This window comes from Rhinolophus hipposideros, assembly GCF_964194185.1.
Source record: "Rhinolophus hipposideros genome assembly, chromosome: 20".
Lineage (NCBI taxonomy): Eukaryota > Metazoa > Chordata > Mammalia > Chiroptera > Rhinolophidae > Rhinolophus > Rhinolophus hipposideros.
Genome location: NC_138066.1, coordinates 33,791,122 through 33,807,359, shown reverse-complemented (window position 1 = coordinate 33,807,359; position 16,238 = coordinate 33,791,122). Strand labels below are relative to the sequence as shown.

Genomic DNA, 16,238 nt, shown 5'->3' with positions numbered 1-16,238 from the left:
TTTTAGTTTTGAAGAAATCCTATTTAAATTATTAGAATGTTCTGAAAAATACACACTTGATTTGTTTAAGAAACTGCATCTCAAAATGTACTCCTTTAACTACCCATCTTGTACAAGGGTAATTAAGGTATTTCCTTTCTAATAATATAAAATTATACTTTGGGTTTACCTTTCAACTAAATGATATAAGGTTCCTTCTCATTCTTAATAATCTGTGAACCTGTGCACTATAAATCATGCACGTATTTTTTCTTTACATATGAAATGAGACATTTTGTTGGTTTTGTCTATTCCATAAAGGATATGGAACAAAATAGGGATTCTGAAAATCTCATGACAGATACCTTGACATTATCATGTTATGGAATACTTTTAAGAATTTATACTAGTATGTATATTAAGAATTTGCATCTATTTAACACAAGGGAGCTCACAGTAATTCAGCTTTACTATGGAAAGAGCTCTTATGAAGACAGAATCAGAGTTCTTCAAAAAAACAATTGATGAGAGATGAGAAGGATTGTTTTCTGTTGGTAAGTTAGGAATAATGAGGCAGGATAAAAATATTTAACTTTAATTCAAAGTGTATTTGAAATGGGGTGTTATGGTGCCATCTAGTGGACTAGTTTAACAGGTTCTCCTTGGGGGAAAAAATGCTTCCTGAAAGCCAGAGTTCAGATCTTAAGAAATAAAGGTGAAAATCAAGCTGAAAAGGACCTTAGAAATCATCTGTTTACCCCGCTCATTTTACAGATGGGGAAACTGAGAGCCAGAGAGATTAAGGACTTAGTTAAGATCACACAGCTAGTTAGATGCAAAACTGGGACTAGAACCCAGTTCTCCTGACTTCCTATCGATTTTACCACACTGCTGCTCAAAAGAGTCCAAAGGAAAGGAATAGGAAACTGGGAGCTGTGATGGGGACTCCAGACGTTGGTCAGTGTTAAAATCTTCAGGGAGAAAAAAGATCAATAGAGTCTAAATTAAGTTGTCTTGGAGAGGTATCTTGTATACATTTGTAGTTCTAATTTTTAAAAAATATATAATATTTTCTTTTTGATTATGAAAAAGGAGGATTTTGTATATCCAATATAGAAGATTTGGAGACTAGAAAAATATAAAGAAGAAAATAAAACTTACCTGTAATTTAAAAAGTACATATAATGTTTATTCTTCGTTTGGTAATGTACATATAGTAATAATTGATTTTTTTTTCTCTATGTATCTCTATTTTTCTAATATTCTACATTCAGCATGTGCAGCTTTTTGCAGTTTAAGAATGTAATGGTCGGCAGGGTAGCGTGGCCGAGCAGTCTAAGGCGCTGGATTAAGAATGTAATGGTGCATAATCTTACTGATCAGAGACCATTATTAATTGATATTAACATTTTGATGTATTTTCAGGTTTTTATTCTCCATATTAAATTTTTAAAAATCTAGAATAATTTTGCTTTGTCTCTAAATTTTTCACTTAATATATCAAGAGCATGTTTTTTCATTGTTGGTTTTTTTAAGGAGGGCATAGCTCACAGTGGCCCATGTGGGGATCAAACCGGCAACCTTGGTGCTCCCAGCACCACGCTCTAACCAACTGAGCTAACTGGCCACCCAAGAGCATGTTTTAGTCATCAAACATTCTTAAAAATGTTACTTTCAGTAATATATATTCTTGCATGTTTTTCACTATTATAAATCAAATTGATAACCTTCAGTGGTATTAGTAATAATTTTGTTCATATAACATAGAACATTAGTCAGACATCAATGATACAAAGAGTTTGGGCATGACAGGTTTACCCTAGATCTCAAACTGCTCAGAACTGATGACAAACCATTCATATAGTGAGCGCTTACATCTAGTTACTTACTAAAATGGCATACGAGAAGTTTAGTGCTCGAACATTTTGAAAAGTACTTTCTTTTGTTGATTTCATACCTCCAATCTTAGCCGATGAGAACACACACAGAACAAAGTTTCACCTTATTCGGGAGAAGGTCACATAAGCATATGTATAACTTCCAGGAGAGACTTAACTATCTCTATCTTTATTTTTTCACTATAGCTTCACAAACAAGCAGATATGCAGGAAGAGAAAAACCGAATTGAAAGAGTCCTTGGGGCTACTCTTTCACCTGAATTGATTCAAAAAGTCCTCACGTTTGCACTTTCAGTAAGTTTCAATGAAAACTGCTCTTAAAGGGAATTGTTACGCGCTGATCTATGGCAAGTGTCTGATTCAGTATCCTTTTGATCTTCCTTAGCTGTAGAATAAGGCTTCTGCTTAGGCTAGGAAAGCTGGACTGAGCTCTTGTTTCTGACCTGTATATCTCCCTCTAGTGGTGAGAATCAAAACACAGAGGGTGCCCCCCTCCAAAAAAATGATACATTTTAAGAAAGGAAAAAACTATTAAAGTTGTAATACTCAATATATACCGATAACAAAAGATGAATACAAGTCACGTGTATATGTTTTTTTGGCACCCCAGAAGTTGGGAGAGGAAATAAACTGAAAAGCCAACTTATCCCTGTGCCTACTTTCTGTCTCTTCCTTTCTTTACCCTATAGGAGCCTGAGCAAGTATTTGCACAGCACCTTCTTTGTGCTTGTCTCAGTGCCTCATTCTCAAGTTGGCTAATCTTTAGGTTAAACATCCTCTCTTTGCTGGAAGCTTCTGATGCCAGTTATTCCTAAAACAGAATGACTATCTTCAATGCGATAACTTGGGTACCTCAACAACATTTGCCCTTTCTGGCACCAGAAGCTGTTTTGTATACAGTAGACTTTTAGTTCTCTTTCTATTTTTAGGAAGAGGTACGTCCTCAGGACACTGTTTCAGTAATTGGTGGAGTGGCTGGAGGCAGCAAGCAAGGAAGGAAGGCTGCTTGGAAATTTATAAAGGACAACTGGGAGGAACTTTACAATCGATACCAAGGAGGATTCTTAATATCCAGACTAATAAAGGTATGTGAAGATTTTTATTTTGAGTAGCTTGCTTTTCATGGATATTGAGAAACATCCATGATTCACTAGACCCATACATTATAGTCTTTGCTCTTTAAGAGTTTTCTTAAACAGTTATTAGCTTTATTAAAGGGCATCTTTGTCACCTGTCCTGCACCCTCTACTAGAATAATCTGAAGTTGGGAGCGAATATAATGATTTATTTTTAGATTAAATGAAGTTTGTTCTTAGCCTCTGTTGGTTGCACTTACTATTTAAACCATTGTTTTTTCAGCTATCAGTTGAGGGATTTGCAGTTGATAAAATGGCTGGAGAGGTTAAGGTAAGGAATGTCCTTTTTACTTTTCAATCTAGTTAAGTAAAAACACTAACCAAACTATAATCATAGAGTGTTGCTGTAATGTACTTTAGTGTCTCTTGTTTTTGCTTGGAGAAAGACAGCTTAGGTTGTATCTTTAATGCCTGAAAAATTGAGAGTTGGAATCATCTTTAAGAGTGTTGAAATATGGTTGAAAGAATGTGGAACTTGGAATCAGGCGACCTGGGTGTAAAGCTGTGCCCCACCCCGTGTTAGCTGTTAGACTTCAAACAAGGAGTTTTTTAACTCCTGTGATCCTGTCTCCTCATCTGTAAAATGGGGTGATAGGATTGTTATTTAGACTAACATAGTGGAGCTGGAGCAGAGTACGTCCTTGATGTTAATTCTTTTTTCCTGTTGAATAACTTTCATAGGTCTGTTGTATGCAGGGTGAGACAAGATGGCTATGTAGGAACTTTCCTCTTAGCCTTTAAAAAGTTAACAGTCAGTTTAGTGGTAAAGTTCAGCATTTGGGGACAAATCTACACTGATTAGGAAAATCTTAACTTTAAACCTTTATTGCATTTGAGCTGTAATGTTGATTTACAATATGAGCCATTATTAGGAATAAGATTTTAAGATTTCAGATCTTGAGAAAACAATGAAAGATTTGATCTCTGCCGTCATTTAGTTTACATTGCATATTGTATAAACAACTTATTGTGAAGGTAATAAGTACTCTGAAGGAGAAATCTACACATAATGGGTTTGGAAGGGAGGGCAGTGGCCAAGCTGGAGGGCCTTGTAGGCTCTATGAAAATTTTCCTAAGAATGGAAAGCCCTCGGATGGCTTATAAACAAAGGAATGACTTGATCTAATTGGTATGATAAAAATTTCAGCCTGGCTGTAGTATGGAGAATAGATTGAAATGGGGAAGAGAAGATTTTGGGAAGCTAATCCTCCAAGCAAGAATGATATACCATGTTTCCCCGAAAATAAGACCTAGCCAATCAGCTCTAACGCGGCTTTTGGAGCAAAAATTAATGTAAGACCCTGTCTTATTTTATTATAAGACAGGGTATAACATAACATAACATATATATAATATAACATACTGGATCTTACAGAATATTATATAAGACCGGGTCTTATATTAATTTTTGCTCCAAAAGACGCATTAGAGCTGATTGTCCGGCTAGGTCTTATTTTCCGGGAAACACAGTAGTAGCTTGGAGGAGATGGACTAGTGAAAGATATTCAGGGCCTTGATTCTGTTAATCTTTAATTCAACAAATATTTGCTGAGTGGTTTCTCTGTGTTATGAACATGTGGGAGTGGGGGAGAAGGAAGAGTCAAGCATGATTCCCAAGTTTTTTGTCTGTAAATGGTTGGTACTGTTTGTTGAGATGGAAGGAAAGGAAGTCTCGTATCTTACTCAGGCCCTAAGAATCCAACCTTGGTGAGGAACCTTGGAGCAGGCAACATTGTCATCTATGTAAATAAGGTTAATTGATTTTTAAAAGGTCTATACTTAATCTGACGAGTTATTCTGTCTTTGACGACTGGTTCAAAGGAAAGACCCCATCCTTTTGTTGGTTGGTATTTAAGAGTTGCTTTGTTTTCTGTGAAACCTGGTGTACTTCATTAGAAAATGAATTCAATCTTGAATCAATAGGCATTATCATAAATTATAATAAAATCAGAAATAGTTTTGTATGAAAAATGTAGGTTGATGGAGTGTTAATTATTAGGGTACAGCAGCAATTTAAGCTTCTTGGTTTTATCATCCCTTACAAATTAATCTTTATTTGAAGCAACCAAAACGTGTTGAGTCCTTAAATACCTGTGCTAAGTATTATGCTGATTGTTTATATGGCTTGTCTCTTTAATCTTCTGGAGTAAATACCTAGGGTGCCAAAAAGATGTATACACATTTTAAGCAAGGAAAACTATTAAAATTGTAATACTCAATATATACTGATAACAAAAGATATACTCTTAACAAGTCACATTTGACTTCTGCAATTACAAGAGGTTCTCAAAGTGGTTACCATGAACATAATTTAATACAGTTTTTTCCTTTCTTAAAATGTGTATACATTTTTTTTGGCACCCTCTGTTCTTTCTCATACGAATAGACAAGAAAACAGACTTAAAGCAGTTAATTTAGTCAGTCATAAGTTAGTATATGAACCAGCCTAGATTCAAGTCTGAAGCTGATCCCAAAGAACGAGTCTAAAAGAAAGGCTGTAGGTTCTGTCTCTGACTTACTATTAATTTTTGATTAGATTTTAAGCGTATAATGCTTAGGGGAGAATTCCTATAAGCAGGTCCTAGGAGTTGCTTGTTTTCTTTGAGCCTGGGAGTGGCAGTGGTCAATTTTCATGAGTGAAGCTTAGGAATCATTTACAGACCAGTGGGTGTTTTACATGGCCTGTGATACTACTTCCTATTGCTAGTAATGAGCCTACATTCTGGGTTGTTTTATACCAGGCTTTCTTCGAGAGCCACCCAGCTCCTTCAGCTGAGCGGACCATCCAGCAGTGCTGTGAAAATATCCTGCTGAATGCTGCTTGGCTAAAGCGAGATGCTGAGAGCATCCACCAGTACCTCCTTCAGCGAAAGGCGTCTCCGCCCACGGCGTGAACCCCCGAGCGCACCGCCACTGCGCTTCTGCTGCTTGGCTGCGCGGGGCCAAGGTGGAGCGACCCAACAGCTGATTCGTATGCCAAGAATTTGGAGTCTTCTTTCAAACCAGTGGGGGTTGGACAATGAATGTAGTTAACTGGTTCCTGCTCACACTCCAGAATTAAATTCTATTGAAGAAAGAAAATCAGCAATTCAGCAAAAAAAAATAAAAATAAAAATAAAAAATGTAAATATGATAGTAATAAAATAGAGCATAATGAAACTGTGAAACTTCCTGAAGCCTTGTCAGTGGTTAAAAGTATTTAACACTCTCCTGTTAATGACAGATGTTCTGTTTTTATAACCTACCAAAAGGAAATTAGAGGCTTCTGGGTGAAGAGGATTTTTGTGGATTCTGCAAGCATCCTACAAGCCAAGGGTAGTGTCCATTGCTGGGATGGTTATACATGAAAGGCTGATAGCTGGTATAACATAGAGTCTGTGCATAATTCCAAGTGAGGTTTTTCTTTTGGTTTTGTTTTGGGTTTTTTTTTTTTTTTTTTTTTTTTTGGCATGGGGACTGATTAGGAAGACATATTTTCCTGCATAACTCAATCTGAAACAAGGATTGTAGTTTCCCTCCTTGCCTTCCCTTCTGTGTGACCCCTTGGCCAAAAAAAAAAAAAGAAAGAAAGAAAAGAAAGGTGAAAAAAAAAAACAACTTCTCCTGGTCTGGGTTTTTTTCCTCCCCCTAGTTCCACCCCCAGCACCCCCCCCCAAACCCCCCCACCCCCCCGGTGTCCTTCTTAGAGATAAAGAAATAATAAGGAAACATCTTTTGTAGCCACATTAAATAAGAGAAACTGATATGCATTATTTTTTCTTTCTTTTTTTTAAGATGACTTTTAAGAACCCTGAAATGCATATAGGTGAGACAATAGAAATGAAAAGGTTTTCAGCCCGGCCTTCCTAAAGGCGTTATTCTACTGAAAACGGTCTCAGTTGTCTGATAGGCTAACTATCAAACCTCTTTATGACAGTATCAACACTGGCTTCTCCTGGTTCGTTTTGGGCATGTAAGAAGTCAGTGGTAACCGCCGCAGGGCCTATATATTAGTGGTAACTGGTTAAAAAAAAACACAACAAAGACTATAAGCCTGTGGTGTGCCACTCTTTGCTTCAACAGTGTATCCTACTAACAAGCCTCACCTATCTAATCCAGTGAGTTTTAACTCTAAGTATCATTCCTTTCTCTGTCCCTATGGTTTTTCTTTTCTTTCTTTTTCCTTTTCATTTTTCTTTTAAAAATATTTTTTGTGTTATTAACAGGAATTCATATTTGGTGTGGCTTAACTGTATTTCAGAAGGTCATCAGATTGTGAGACTGCTTCCTTGAAACATTTTTGTGCTATTGTTTTAAAAAATAATAATTAAAAAACAGTTGGCGTTAATAAAAATGTCAATGTGAAATTGATGTCCTGATTTCTTTTATCTCTGATAAGAAACTAAAAATTTTCCTATCATTCAGTGGGATTATAAGAAGTTTTACTAATATAGGATTTTTTGAGTCAAAAAAAATCCCGTTCCTGAATTCCTAATGAATAGTACCTAAACAGAAAAATCCTAAAATGCCTTCTAAATTAGTCTGGATTCTCAAAAATCTCTTAGCGCTCCTTAGAATCAGCATTCAGGCGTTGAGACCAGTTCCCATTTATTGAGGCTTCCTTGTACAGGTGCCATGGGTTGTCCTGTAGGCTGTCTAGGCACGTGCTAAAGGCAGCAGCGAAAAGCAGGGCCACAAAAAGACCGAGCAGAATTCTGCTTTAATTAAAGGGCTCACAGAACTTTACAATCAGAATCTCTGGAAATAAATTATTTTAGTTTCAGCATACATGCAAGTTTTGTGTATAACAGTTGAGTAGTTTGAATTATGTTGGGGCAAAGGTTGTGCTGAATATCTTCCATTTTCCCTTCATAACTACTCATCCTGTTCTGTGCCCCAGGAGGTATTGACCCACATGGCTGAAATTAATAGGCTCCTTTGCCCTCTCACTTAAGGTTGTGTTGTTCCAATTAGTAACACTCTCAGAAAATCAAAAGGCAAAAGGAAGGGATGGTCAGGGAATTTTTTTCTCCTGGTTCCTCATTGCCAGGTCACGTGGGTTGTCTATGTCCCTCTACTAAAGACTGTGACTCCTGTTAAGCAGCTCTCTCTGGCTTCTGGGTCCTTCTCTTTGCCCCTTCAAATCGAGGGATAGAAAGGATGACTCCTTTACTAGCTCTGGATTACTTCATCATTCCTTGTTGGTTTCCCCGAACTCTGCCCATGTCTTTGTAAATAGTCCATTTATTAAACCTTCCTCGAGTTACCGAGTTTGAGTGTGGTCTCTGTTTTCTACTAATATCTTGACTGATTTGAGTACCATTGTCCTGATCTTTTAAGATCTTAATCTAGGTTTTTTTTGTATCAGATGTTTTAACTTATTGTCTTCCAAATAGCTCCCTATCGTAGGTAATATACTCATTTTATAGATGAGAAAGCAGGCTCAGAAAAATTAGGTAGCCATACTACAAATGACATTCAGAATCAGTGGTTAACCCAAGCTTGACAATCTCCGAAACCTGTGTTCTTCCAGGTAAATGTCATGTCTCCACAATTAGAAGATCATACAATCAGACTGGACCCAGGCAATAGCTTTAAAGATATTCAATGATTTTCCTTTTCCCTAATATTTCTTGGTTTAAATTTGTAGTGGATATCAGAAGGTTGGGAAGAAAGGTGAATGTGTTGATACTTCCTATAAAGAATTTTGTATTATTTTTTATTAATGTGGAGCAGTAAACCCTTTTGGGAACAGTGGGTGGTATTGGATGAATTCTTAACTTGAAATTTCTAAGGGTGGGTTTCAGGGAGCAAGGAACCCTTTGAAATCATTTGTAAAGGATGTACAAGTATTTCTCTGTAGTATGCAGTTTGAAGGTATGAGAGGAGTTCTGTTCTATTACCCAAACAGGTCCTAGAATTTTATCAGAAAGACTTGGAACCACATCTGTAGGGTTAGTGATTATTTTTTCTCAGCAAGTCAGAAAACAAAAAGACGCTTTTGATAACGTGCTGAATCTGTACTTACAATCAGCATCATTTTTGACTGAATAATAATTTCCATGATGAGAATTGAATCTCCTTTTACTTAGATACTAGTTTTAGGATCTCAGATTTTTTCATAAGACTAGCTTTTGTCTTAGACAATGCAAAATACCCACCCAAGATGGGCCATGCCTTCTTGTACCAACCCTGGTGTATGCAAAGTGGTCAAGGTGTTTGATTTCAAATGCAAGAGTGAGAGAAAGGAGAACCTGATACTATTAATAAAACAGTGGGCCAAACAACTGCTTTCCCTGGGAAACCAAATCAGAGAATTGGTGGTTGTACCAGTACATTTGATGGCAAATGTTGTGATATATGGCAGTGTCAGAGGAAGGAAAGTTGATTAGGTTGTTAATGGCCGTTTGTAAAGATCTCTGCTTGCTCCTGTGATGCTATTGCTGGTGTCTGGCAGCTGTAGCTTTCACTATTGAACTTCTGGTTTCAACATTGGGGTGGAATTAGCAACAGAGAAGGAACATAGCTTCCTATCATAATCTGTGCTTTCTCGGGGAAAGTTGCCAAGCAGCTGACAGCAGACATGCTATACACTAATTAAGATGACAACTGGGAAGAAAAATATAATTCAATCTTGCTATGGTTTAGCTGACCATACCAGTATGGTCGTCTTGAGACACCTACCTTCCCCCCCAACTCCACAACCCCTTAACCTTGATCATCCGTTTGACAAATTGTGCAGGTATATTACACTACAATTTCAATCCACTCTAATTTATTAGGCGACTGATTATCTACCTCGTATTATGTAATCTAATCTTATGGCTATTCTCTTAATGCTTGTTAGACTTGGACTTCTACTCCCCTTAAAGAAGTTAAGGGTGGAGGGGGCTGGCCCGGTGGCTCTAGCTCCGTGCTTCTAACACTGAAGGCTGCCGGTTCGATTCCCACATGGGCCAGTGGGCTCTCAACCACAAGGTTGCCATTTCAACTCCTCGAGTCCCACAAGGGATGGTGGACTGTGCCTCCTACAACTAACTGGACTTGGAGCTGAGCTGTACCCTCCACAACTAAGATTGAAAGGACAACAACTTGACTTGGAAAAAGCCAAAGTCCTGTTCCCCTTCCTCAATAAATCTTTTGGTTTTTTTTTGAAAAAAAGAAGGGTGTAGAAGAAAACAGTATACTGAATGGCTGATGGTTTAATGGGAGAAGTCTCAAGACAAGAACGTAGAACACAAGATAATGGAGGGGAGATGGGGAGAAACAATTTATAAGGAGTACAAAACATTTAAAGTATTTTAGATCAATGAGGATGGATGACATTGTTGCTTTTCTAATAGGTCAGTTCCCTCTTCTATCTGGAGCACTTGAAATTCAGGAAACTGTAAAGGGGTGTTGTAAGATTAAATTAATGTCACCTTTTCAAGCGTAAAGGAGTGCCTCCTCTCACTTCATTCTTAAAACAGTAATAGAGTACAGAGACGGTCTCTACTGGAAAAACAACAAAACAGTTACTGACTTACGTAAATCTCTTGGCTTCAAAATCTGGTCTTCTCTCCCTGGCCTTGCTGCCACTTTTTTCTTATTCCCAGCAAATGGAAGGTTTTAGACCTGTGTATCCAAATATAGTGTGTCTGTATTATATAACAGCCATGTGCAGATACTTAAGTTTAAATAAAAATGAAGTTTCTCAGTTCACTAGCCACATTTCAAGGGCTCCGTAGCCATATATGGCTAGTGGCTACTGTGTTGGGTAGCACAGAAACAGACCATATCCATCCCTGAAGAAAGTTCTATTGGACCACCCTGTTCTACATCTAGTATATGCAAGTGTATTTTTCTGTGTGTAGTAGAAAATGATTACATCATGTTTTCTTTACCAACCTCATTGTAACAATTGGCTCTTCATCTAAGAACATTGTATCACTAACCCCAATACACTTTTTTTTTGCGGGGGGAGGCGAACAGGACTTTATTGGGGAACAGTGTGTACTTCCAGGACTTTTTTCCAAGTCAAGTTGTTGTCCTTTCAGTCTTAGTCGCGGAGGGCGCAGCTCAGCTCCAGGTTCAGTTGCCGCTTTCCAGCTGCAGGGGGCACAGCCCACCATCCCTTGTGGGAGTCGAACCGGCAACCTTGTGGTTGAGAGGACACACTCCAACCAACTGAGCCATCTGGGAGCTCAGGGGCAGCTCAGCTCAAGGTGCTGTGTTCAATCTTAGTTGCAGGGCCGGAGCCCACCATCCCTTGCGGGACTCGAGGAGTTGAACCGGCAACCTTGTGGTTGAGAGCCCACTGGCCCATGTGGAAATTGAACCGGCAGCCTTCGGAATTAGGAGCATGGAGCTCCAACCGCCTGAGCCACTGGGCCGGCTCCCCAATCCACTTTAAAATTTCTTTCTGTTCATAAATGTAATATACATTCATTTTCCAAATTTTGAAGGAAAACAAAAACATAGACAATGATTATTCCTGCTTATAAACCCACCTTCCCGAGATAATCACAATTAACGGACAAGTTTGGGGCATATTCTCCCGGTTAGGTTTTTATACTCTATGCATTCAGTTATTTCTAGTAACGAAGACAGGCTGTGCCCTCTTGGCTTGTTCCTCTTTGTAACCAGCACCACACATTTTCAGTCGTTGCCTCATGAAGCTAAGTGTGCCAGGCTCAGAGCTATGACCCTGAAGTCATGCTCTGTCATGAAACTAAATCACCAAAGAGGACTGGAGAACAAAGTAAGTTGGCAATTACATACCTGGAGAAGCATTTCTTCCTTGTTTAGATTCACTGGTTCGTGAATGTTTTCCAGCCTGACTGCCTGATGTTAAATATCCATTTTGTGGCGTGCACACATTTGAGGAATGTGGCTTTAAGCTCCTGGTTCAGTTGAAGTGGTTTGTGTAATTAATGAATTGGCTCAATGTTCTTTCCTCACTGGAGATGTGAACTGCACTGTATTTGGAACATTTGCAAGCCTATCCAGTGCTGCCTGGGTGTTTAGCTACAAATTTCGGTTATTATCACCATTAACTGGATTTAGGAAGTTCATATGGTTATGGATTTCACAAAGACTTTGGTGAGGAGAGATGTAGCTGGCATGGGGGGAAAAAGTACCCTTTTCACAGATTGCAACCTGTAGGGACTTCAGCTTGCTGCAGTGGTTGAAATGAGGCCACGAGTGCCTTCCCCTAGGCTCTGCTTACCTGCTGAACACCTGCTGCGTGAGCCTGAGTGAGCAACTGTGTTACTTTCACTCCTATACATGCACCATTAATTTGGTGACTAGATGTCACTGCTTCCAACAATTCTATGTGCCATCCATCTGTAAATGACCCAAGTGTGCACCAAACCAAGGAAAGACCTGAGACAGGAATAGTCTGAACAGCTTTAAATGCCCCTCATCTGTGATCTACATTCAACCAAATTGGATGCTGGGGAAAGGTTCTCACTGGTATGTGAGCCTCGCAGAGACCACAGGAAGGGTGAGAACACCAAGCTTTTCTAGTCGGTTATCAGATAATACAGTGGCCCTGTGCTCTAACCTCACAACCTGCTACGTGATGTGGGAGGCTTGTGTTTTGGTCACTAATCAAAGGACTTGGTTATTGAATTATTGGAAGAAGCTTGTCGGTAAAGCCCCTCAGCACTGGACTTGAGGGCAAGGTTCTGACACATTAGTTCCATGGCTGTGGAATCCGGACAGCAGATAGTGGTTATGAAAGCTTTCAGGGCAAAAGGCTATTGCACTAGGAACTGAGGCTACAGTGTCAAATTAGGCAGATTTTGGTCTTACGAGTACAGTCTAGGAGGAACAAGAAATACTGAATGAGTAATTTTCACTATGTTGACTTTAGAATGGGAAGTGCACAGTGGTATAAGAGGATCTTACTAATGAGTCCAACGTAGCCTGAATGTGCAGGAAAGGCTCCCAGGAAGAAATGATATTAAACTGAGACCTGAAAGATGAGTAGTTGCTAGCCAGACATAGAAGGAAAAGTGGTCTAGGCAGAAGAAACAGCATGTGCAATGGGCCTGTGGCTGGAAAGAACCTGACCTGTTTAAGGAACCAAAAGAAATCCAGGATAGCTGGAACATAGAAAGGGCTTGGGAAAGTGGTGAAAGAGGGATTCAGAGAGATAGGCAAGGGCCAGACTAGGGAGGGACTTAGACCACGTTAAGAGTCTAAACTTGGGCCGGCCCGGTGGCTCAGGTGATTAGAGCTTCGTGCTCCTAACTCCGAAGGCTGCCGGTTTGATTCCCACATGGACCAGTGGGCTCTCATCGAGTCCCGCAAGGGATGGTGGGCAGTGCCCCCTGCAACTAAAAATTGAACACGGCACCTTGAGCTGAGCTACCGCTCAGCTCCCAGATGGCTCAGTTGGTTGGAGCGTGTCCTCTCAGCCACAAGGTTGCCAGTTCAATTCCTCGACTCCCTCCAAGGGATGGTGGGCAGCGCCCCCTGCAAAAAAAAATAATAAAGAGTCTAAACTTTAGCTAAAGGACAATGGGAAACCATGTTTCCTCATCTGTAAAGTAAGAAGAATAATAGCTATCTCTTAAAGTTACCAGAAAAAAATGAGACTACAAGTGAAAGGTCTTTGTGAGTCATAAAACATCCTACGAATATAGGAAGCTATGTTGCCTTCTTAAGTAATAGGAATAATAGTTCAAATCTTGTAAGTGGGAATATGAAATAGTATATTAAACCCTGACTTACTCAGGTAGCTGATGGAAAGGTCAGAAGTTTATTTTAGTGGAAACTTCCCAAGTGAGGTCCATGAAGCTGAGAGGTAAACTCAGATGTTTGGAGAAGCATCACCCCAAGTGTGGGCAACTCCACACCGACTCCCAATACCACTTCCAAAGAAATCAGTGTTCTGCCTCCTCAAACCCACCAGAGCAGAACCATGAAGTTATTCTTTCCTCCTGATTTCTTCCAGCCAGAGCTTGGGCCCAGCATCTCTCCTACGTCAGCTTTTGTAGAAACTGTCATCATTCCAAAAACAATCTGAAGTGTTCATGGCAAAATAATTACCGCAGTTAGCACCTGCATTACATTTTAGGAAAAATTCACCAGCTTTCCAAATCTGTAACATTTTGACCTTGCAATGATTCTGTAAAGGGGGCACAACCCGATCGCACAGAACGGATGAGAAACCTGGGGTCTACCTCCCCCAGTCTGACCAGCCCTGATAGACTCCCATGGAGAACCTGATGGTTCATTTGGGGCCATTTCCTCTCTGCCTACAACGCATGAGACATTCCCTAAATACAGAAGGGCAGAGCTTTGGCAGGTGTAGGCATTGGATCACAGCCCCATGGCCACAGCCATCTTTCCAGCTTTGGTGAAGGAAACCAGACAAAATTCTCCAGAGGTCACTGACTATACCATCAACGGTACACACCCGAGGATACAAACATGCATTTTCTCTTTGACCTACATAATGCTCTATTAATCTTTTTGAAAATTGAAATGCCAACTTTTAAAAATCAAGACATTTCACATAAAAAATCCAGATATCCAACTTTTCCTGGAAAATCAGATCTGGCATAAATGTCTGGAGGTGAGTATTGTCTGATGATCAGCATATTATGCCACAGTCCCCACTCTTCCTAGATCCTTTATGGAGGTCCTGTGACAGGCCCAGAATATCTGAACTTGTACCCCTGCCCCCATGTATAGACCAAATCTTAGGAATACTATATTCCTCCTTTATGACCCTTTCATATGTAGAGGGCTTATACACTGTTTGAATGAAACTTTGGGAATGTTTGGAGATCTGTGAGTAGATAAGAAAAGGTTTGGCCACTCCAGTCTATCTCTGATGGATCTTAAGTTTGTTTGCAGCTACTTCTTGAGGGTAAAGATGAAAAGCTTACTCCATCAAAGACGTCTGTTAGGTCACTCCTTTCTATTGTCTCCTCCATTCCATTCTGGCCCCTTTGTTCATTCGTTCATTCAAGGTTCAGACATTTTTTAAAATACTGATAAAGGTGCTGGGACAGTGGCCTCAAATAATTTTTGGAATTAGATGGAGAATTTAAATCCCACTTCTGGGCTCACACCCAAAAGAATTGAAAGGAGGGTCTTGAAGAGATGTATGCATACACATGTTCACAGCAGCGTTATTCACAACAGCCAATAGGTAGAAACAACCCAAGTGTCCATTGACATGAATAGATACATAAAATGTGGTACATACGTACATGGACTATTATTCAGCCTTAAGAAGTAAGGAAATTCTGACACATGGATGAATGCTGAGGACACTACGCCTAGTGAAGTACGTCCATCACAAAAAGACACATACTGTACGATTCATTCCACTTCCAGAAGGGACCTAGTGTAGTCAAATTTATAGAGACAGAAAGTAGAATGGTGGTTACCCGAGGCTGGAGTGAGGGGTAAACGGGGAGTTGTTCTTTTAATAGAGTTTTCAGTTTTGCAAGATGAAAAAGTTCTGGAGCTCTGTTGTTGCACAATAATGTGAATATACTGACAACTAAGCTATACACTTTAAAAAGGTTAAAATGGTAATATTTTTAAACCTCGATTAAAATATAAAAATGCAGTACCGGGGGTCAGAAGACCTGGATTCTGCTAGAGTCTCCAGCATTGACATGTGCGACCTTGGGCAAGACATTCTTAGGAACTCAGGTCGTTTTCTGCAAAATGGGAGAGAAGAGATGATAATACAAACACCAACCTCAGCGCAGGGCAGGTGGACCGGATAGCACCAGGTGAATGACTGAACGCTCTGCAAATATCAGATGTGATCATCATCTCAAATGGGGGTTTCTGTGGTGGCTCAATAAATCTTAGATTAAAAAAAAAAAAAGCCAAGGTCTATATTAGGTGCCAGAATCTTACAGAGGAAAGAACAAGAGCCTACCCTCAAATTGCTCACTGCCTAGTGGAAAAAATAAAAATAGAACTAGAAAAAAACAAACAAACGGGCCGGCCCGGTGGCGCAGGCGGTTAGAGCTCCATGCTCCTAACTCCGAAGGCTGCCGGTTCGATTCCCACATGGGCCAGTGGGCTCTCAACAACCAAAAAAACAAAACAAACAAACAAAAAAAAACCAAACAATATAATGCGTTAAGGGTCAGTCTAACATATGCTGGATTCAAGTATACACAATGTAACTTCCCTATAAAAGGATGAAGGTTGGATATAAATTGTGATATATTATCTGGGTAAATCAAAGTTCTCAAATTGTTCAACAGGACACAAGTTTAAA

At 39.5% G+C, this 16,238-nt stretch overlaps 1 protein-coding gene across 2 annotated transcripts in view; it reads left to right on the top strand.

The window, feature by feature from the left end:
- NPEPPS (aminopeptidase puromycin sensitive) overlaps nucleotides 1-7,356 on the top strand; it is a 72,064-nt gene extending 64,708 nt beyond the window's left edge. For both annotated transcript variants that reach the window (XM_081027896.1, XM_081027895.1), the window contains 4 exons: nucleotides 2,064-2,171; nucleotides 2,807-2,962; nucleotides 3,237-3,284; nucleotides 5,755-7,356. In XM_081027896.1, coding sequence (XP_080884022.1) covers nucleotides 2,064-2,171; nucleotides 2,807-2,962; nucleotides 3,237-3,284; nucleotides 5,755-5,907 — 465 coding nt within the window. In that variant the 3' untranslated portion in view covers nucleotides 5,908-7,356. The remainder of the gene's footprint in view (nucleotides 1-2,063; nucleotides 2,172-2,806; nucleotides 2,963-3,236; nucleotides 3,285-5,754) is intronic.
- Nucleotides 7,357-16,238: the final 8,882 nt, after the last annotated feature.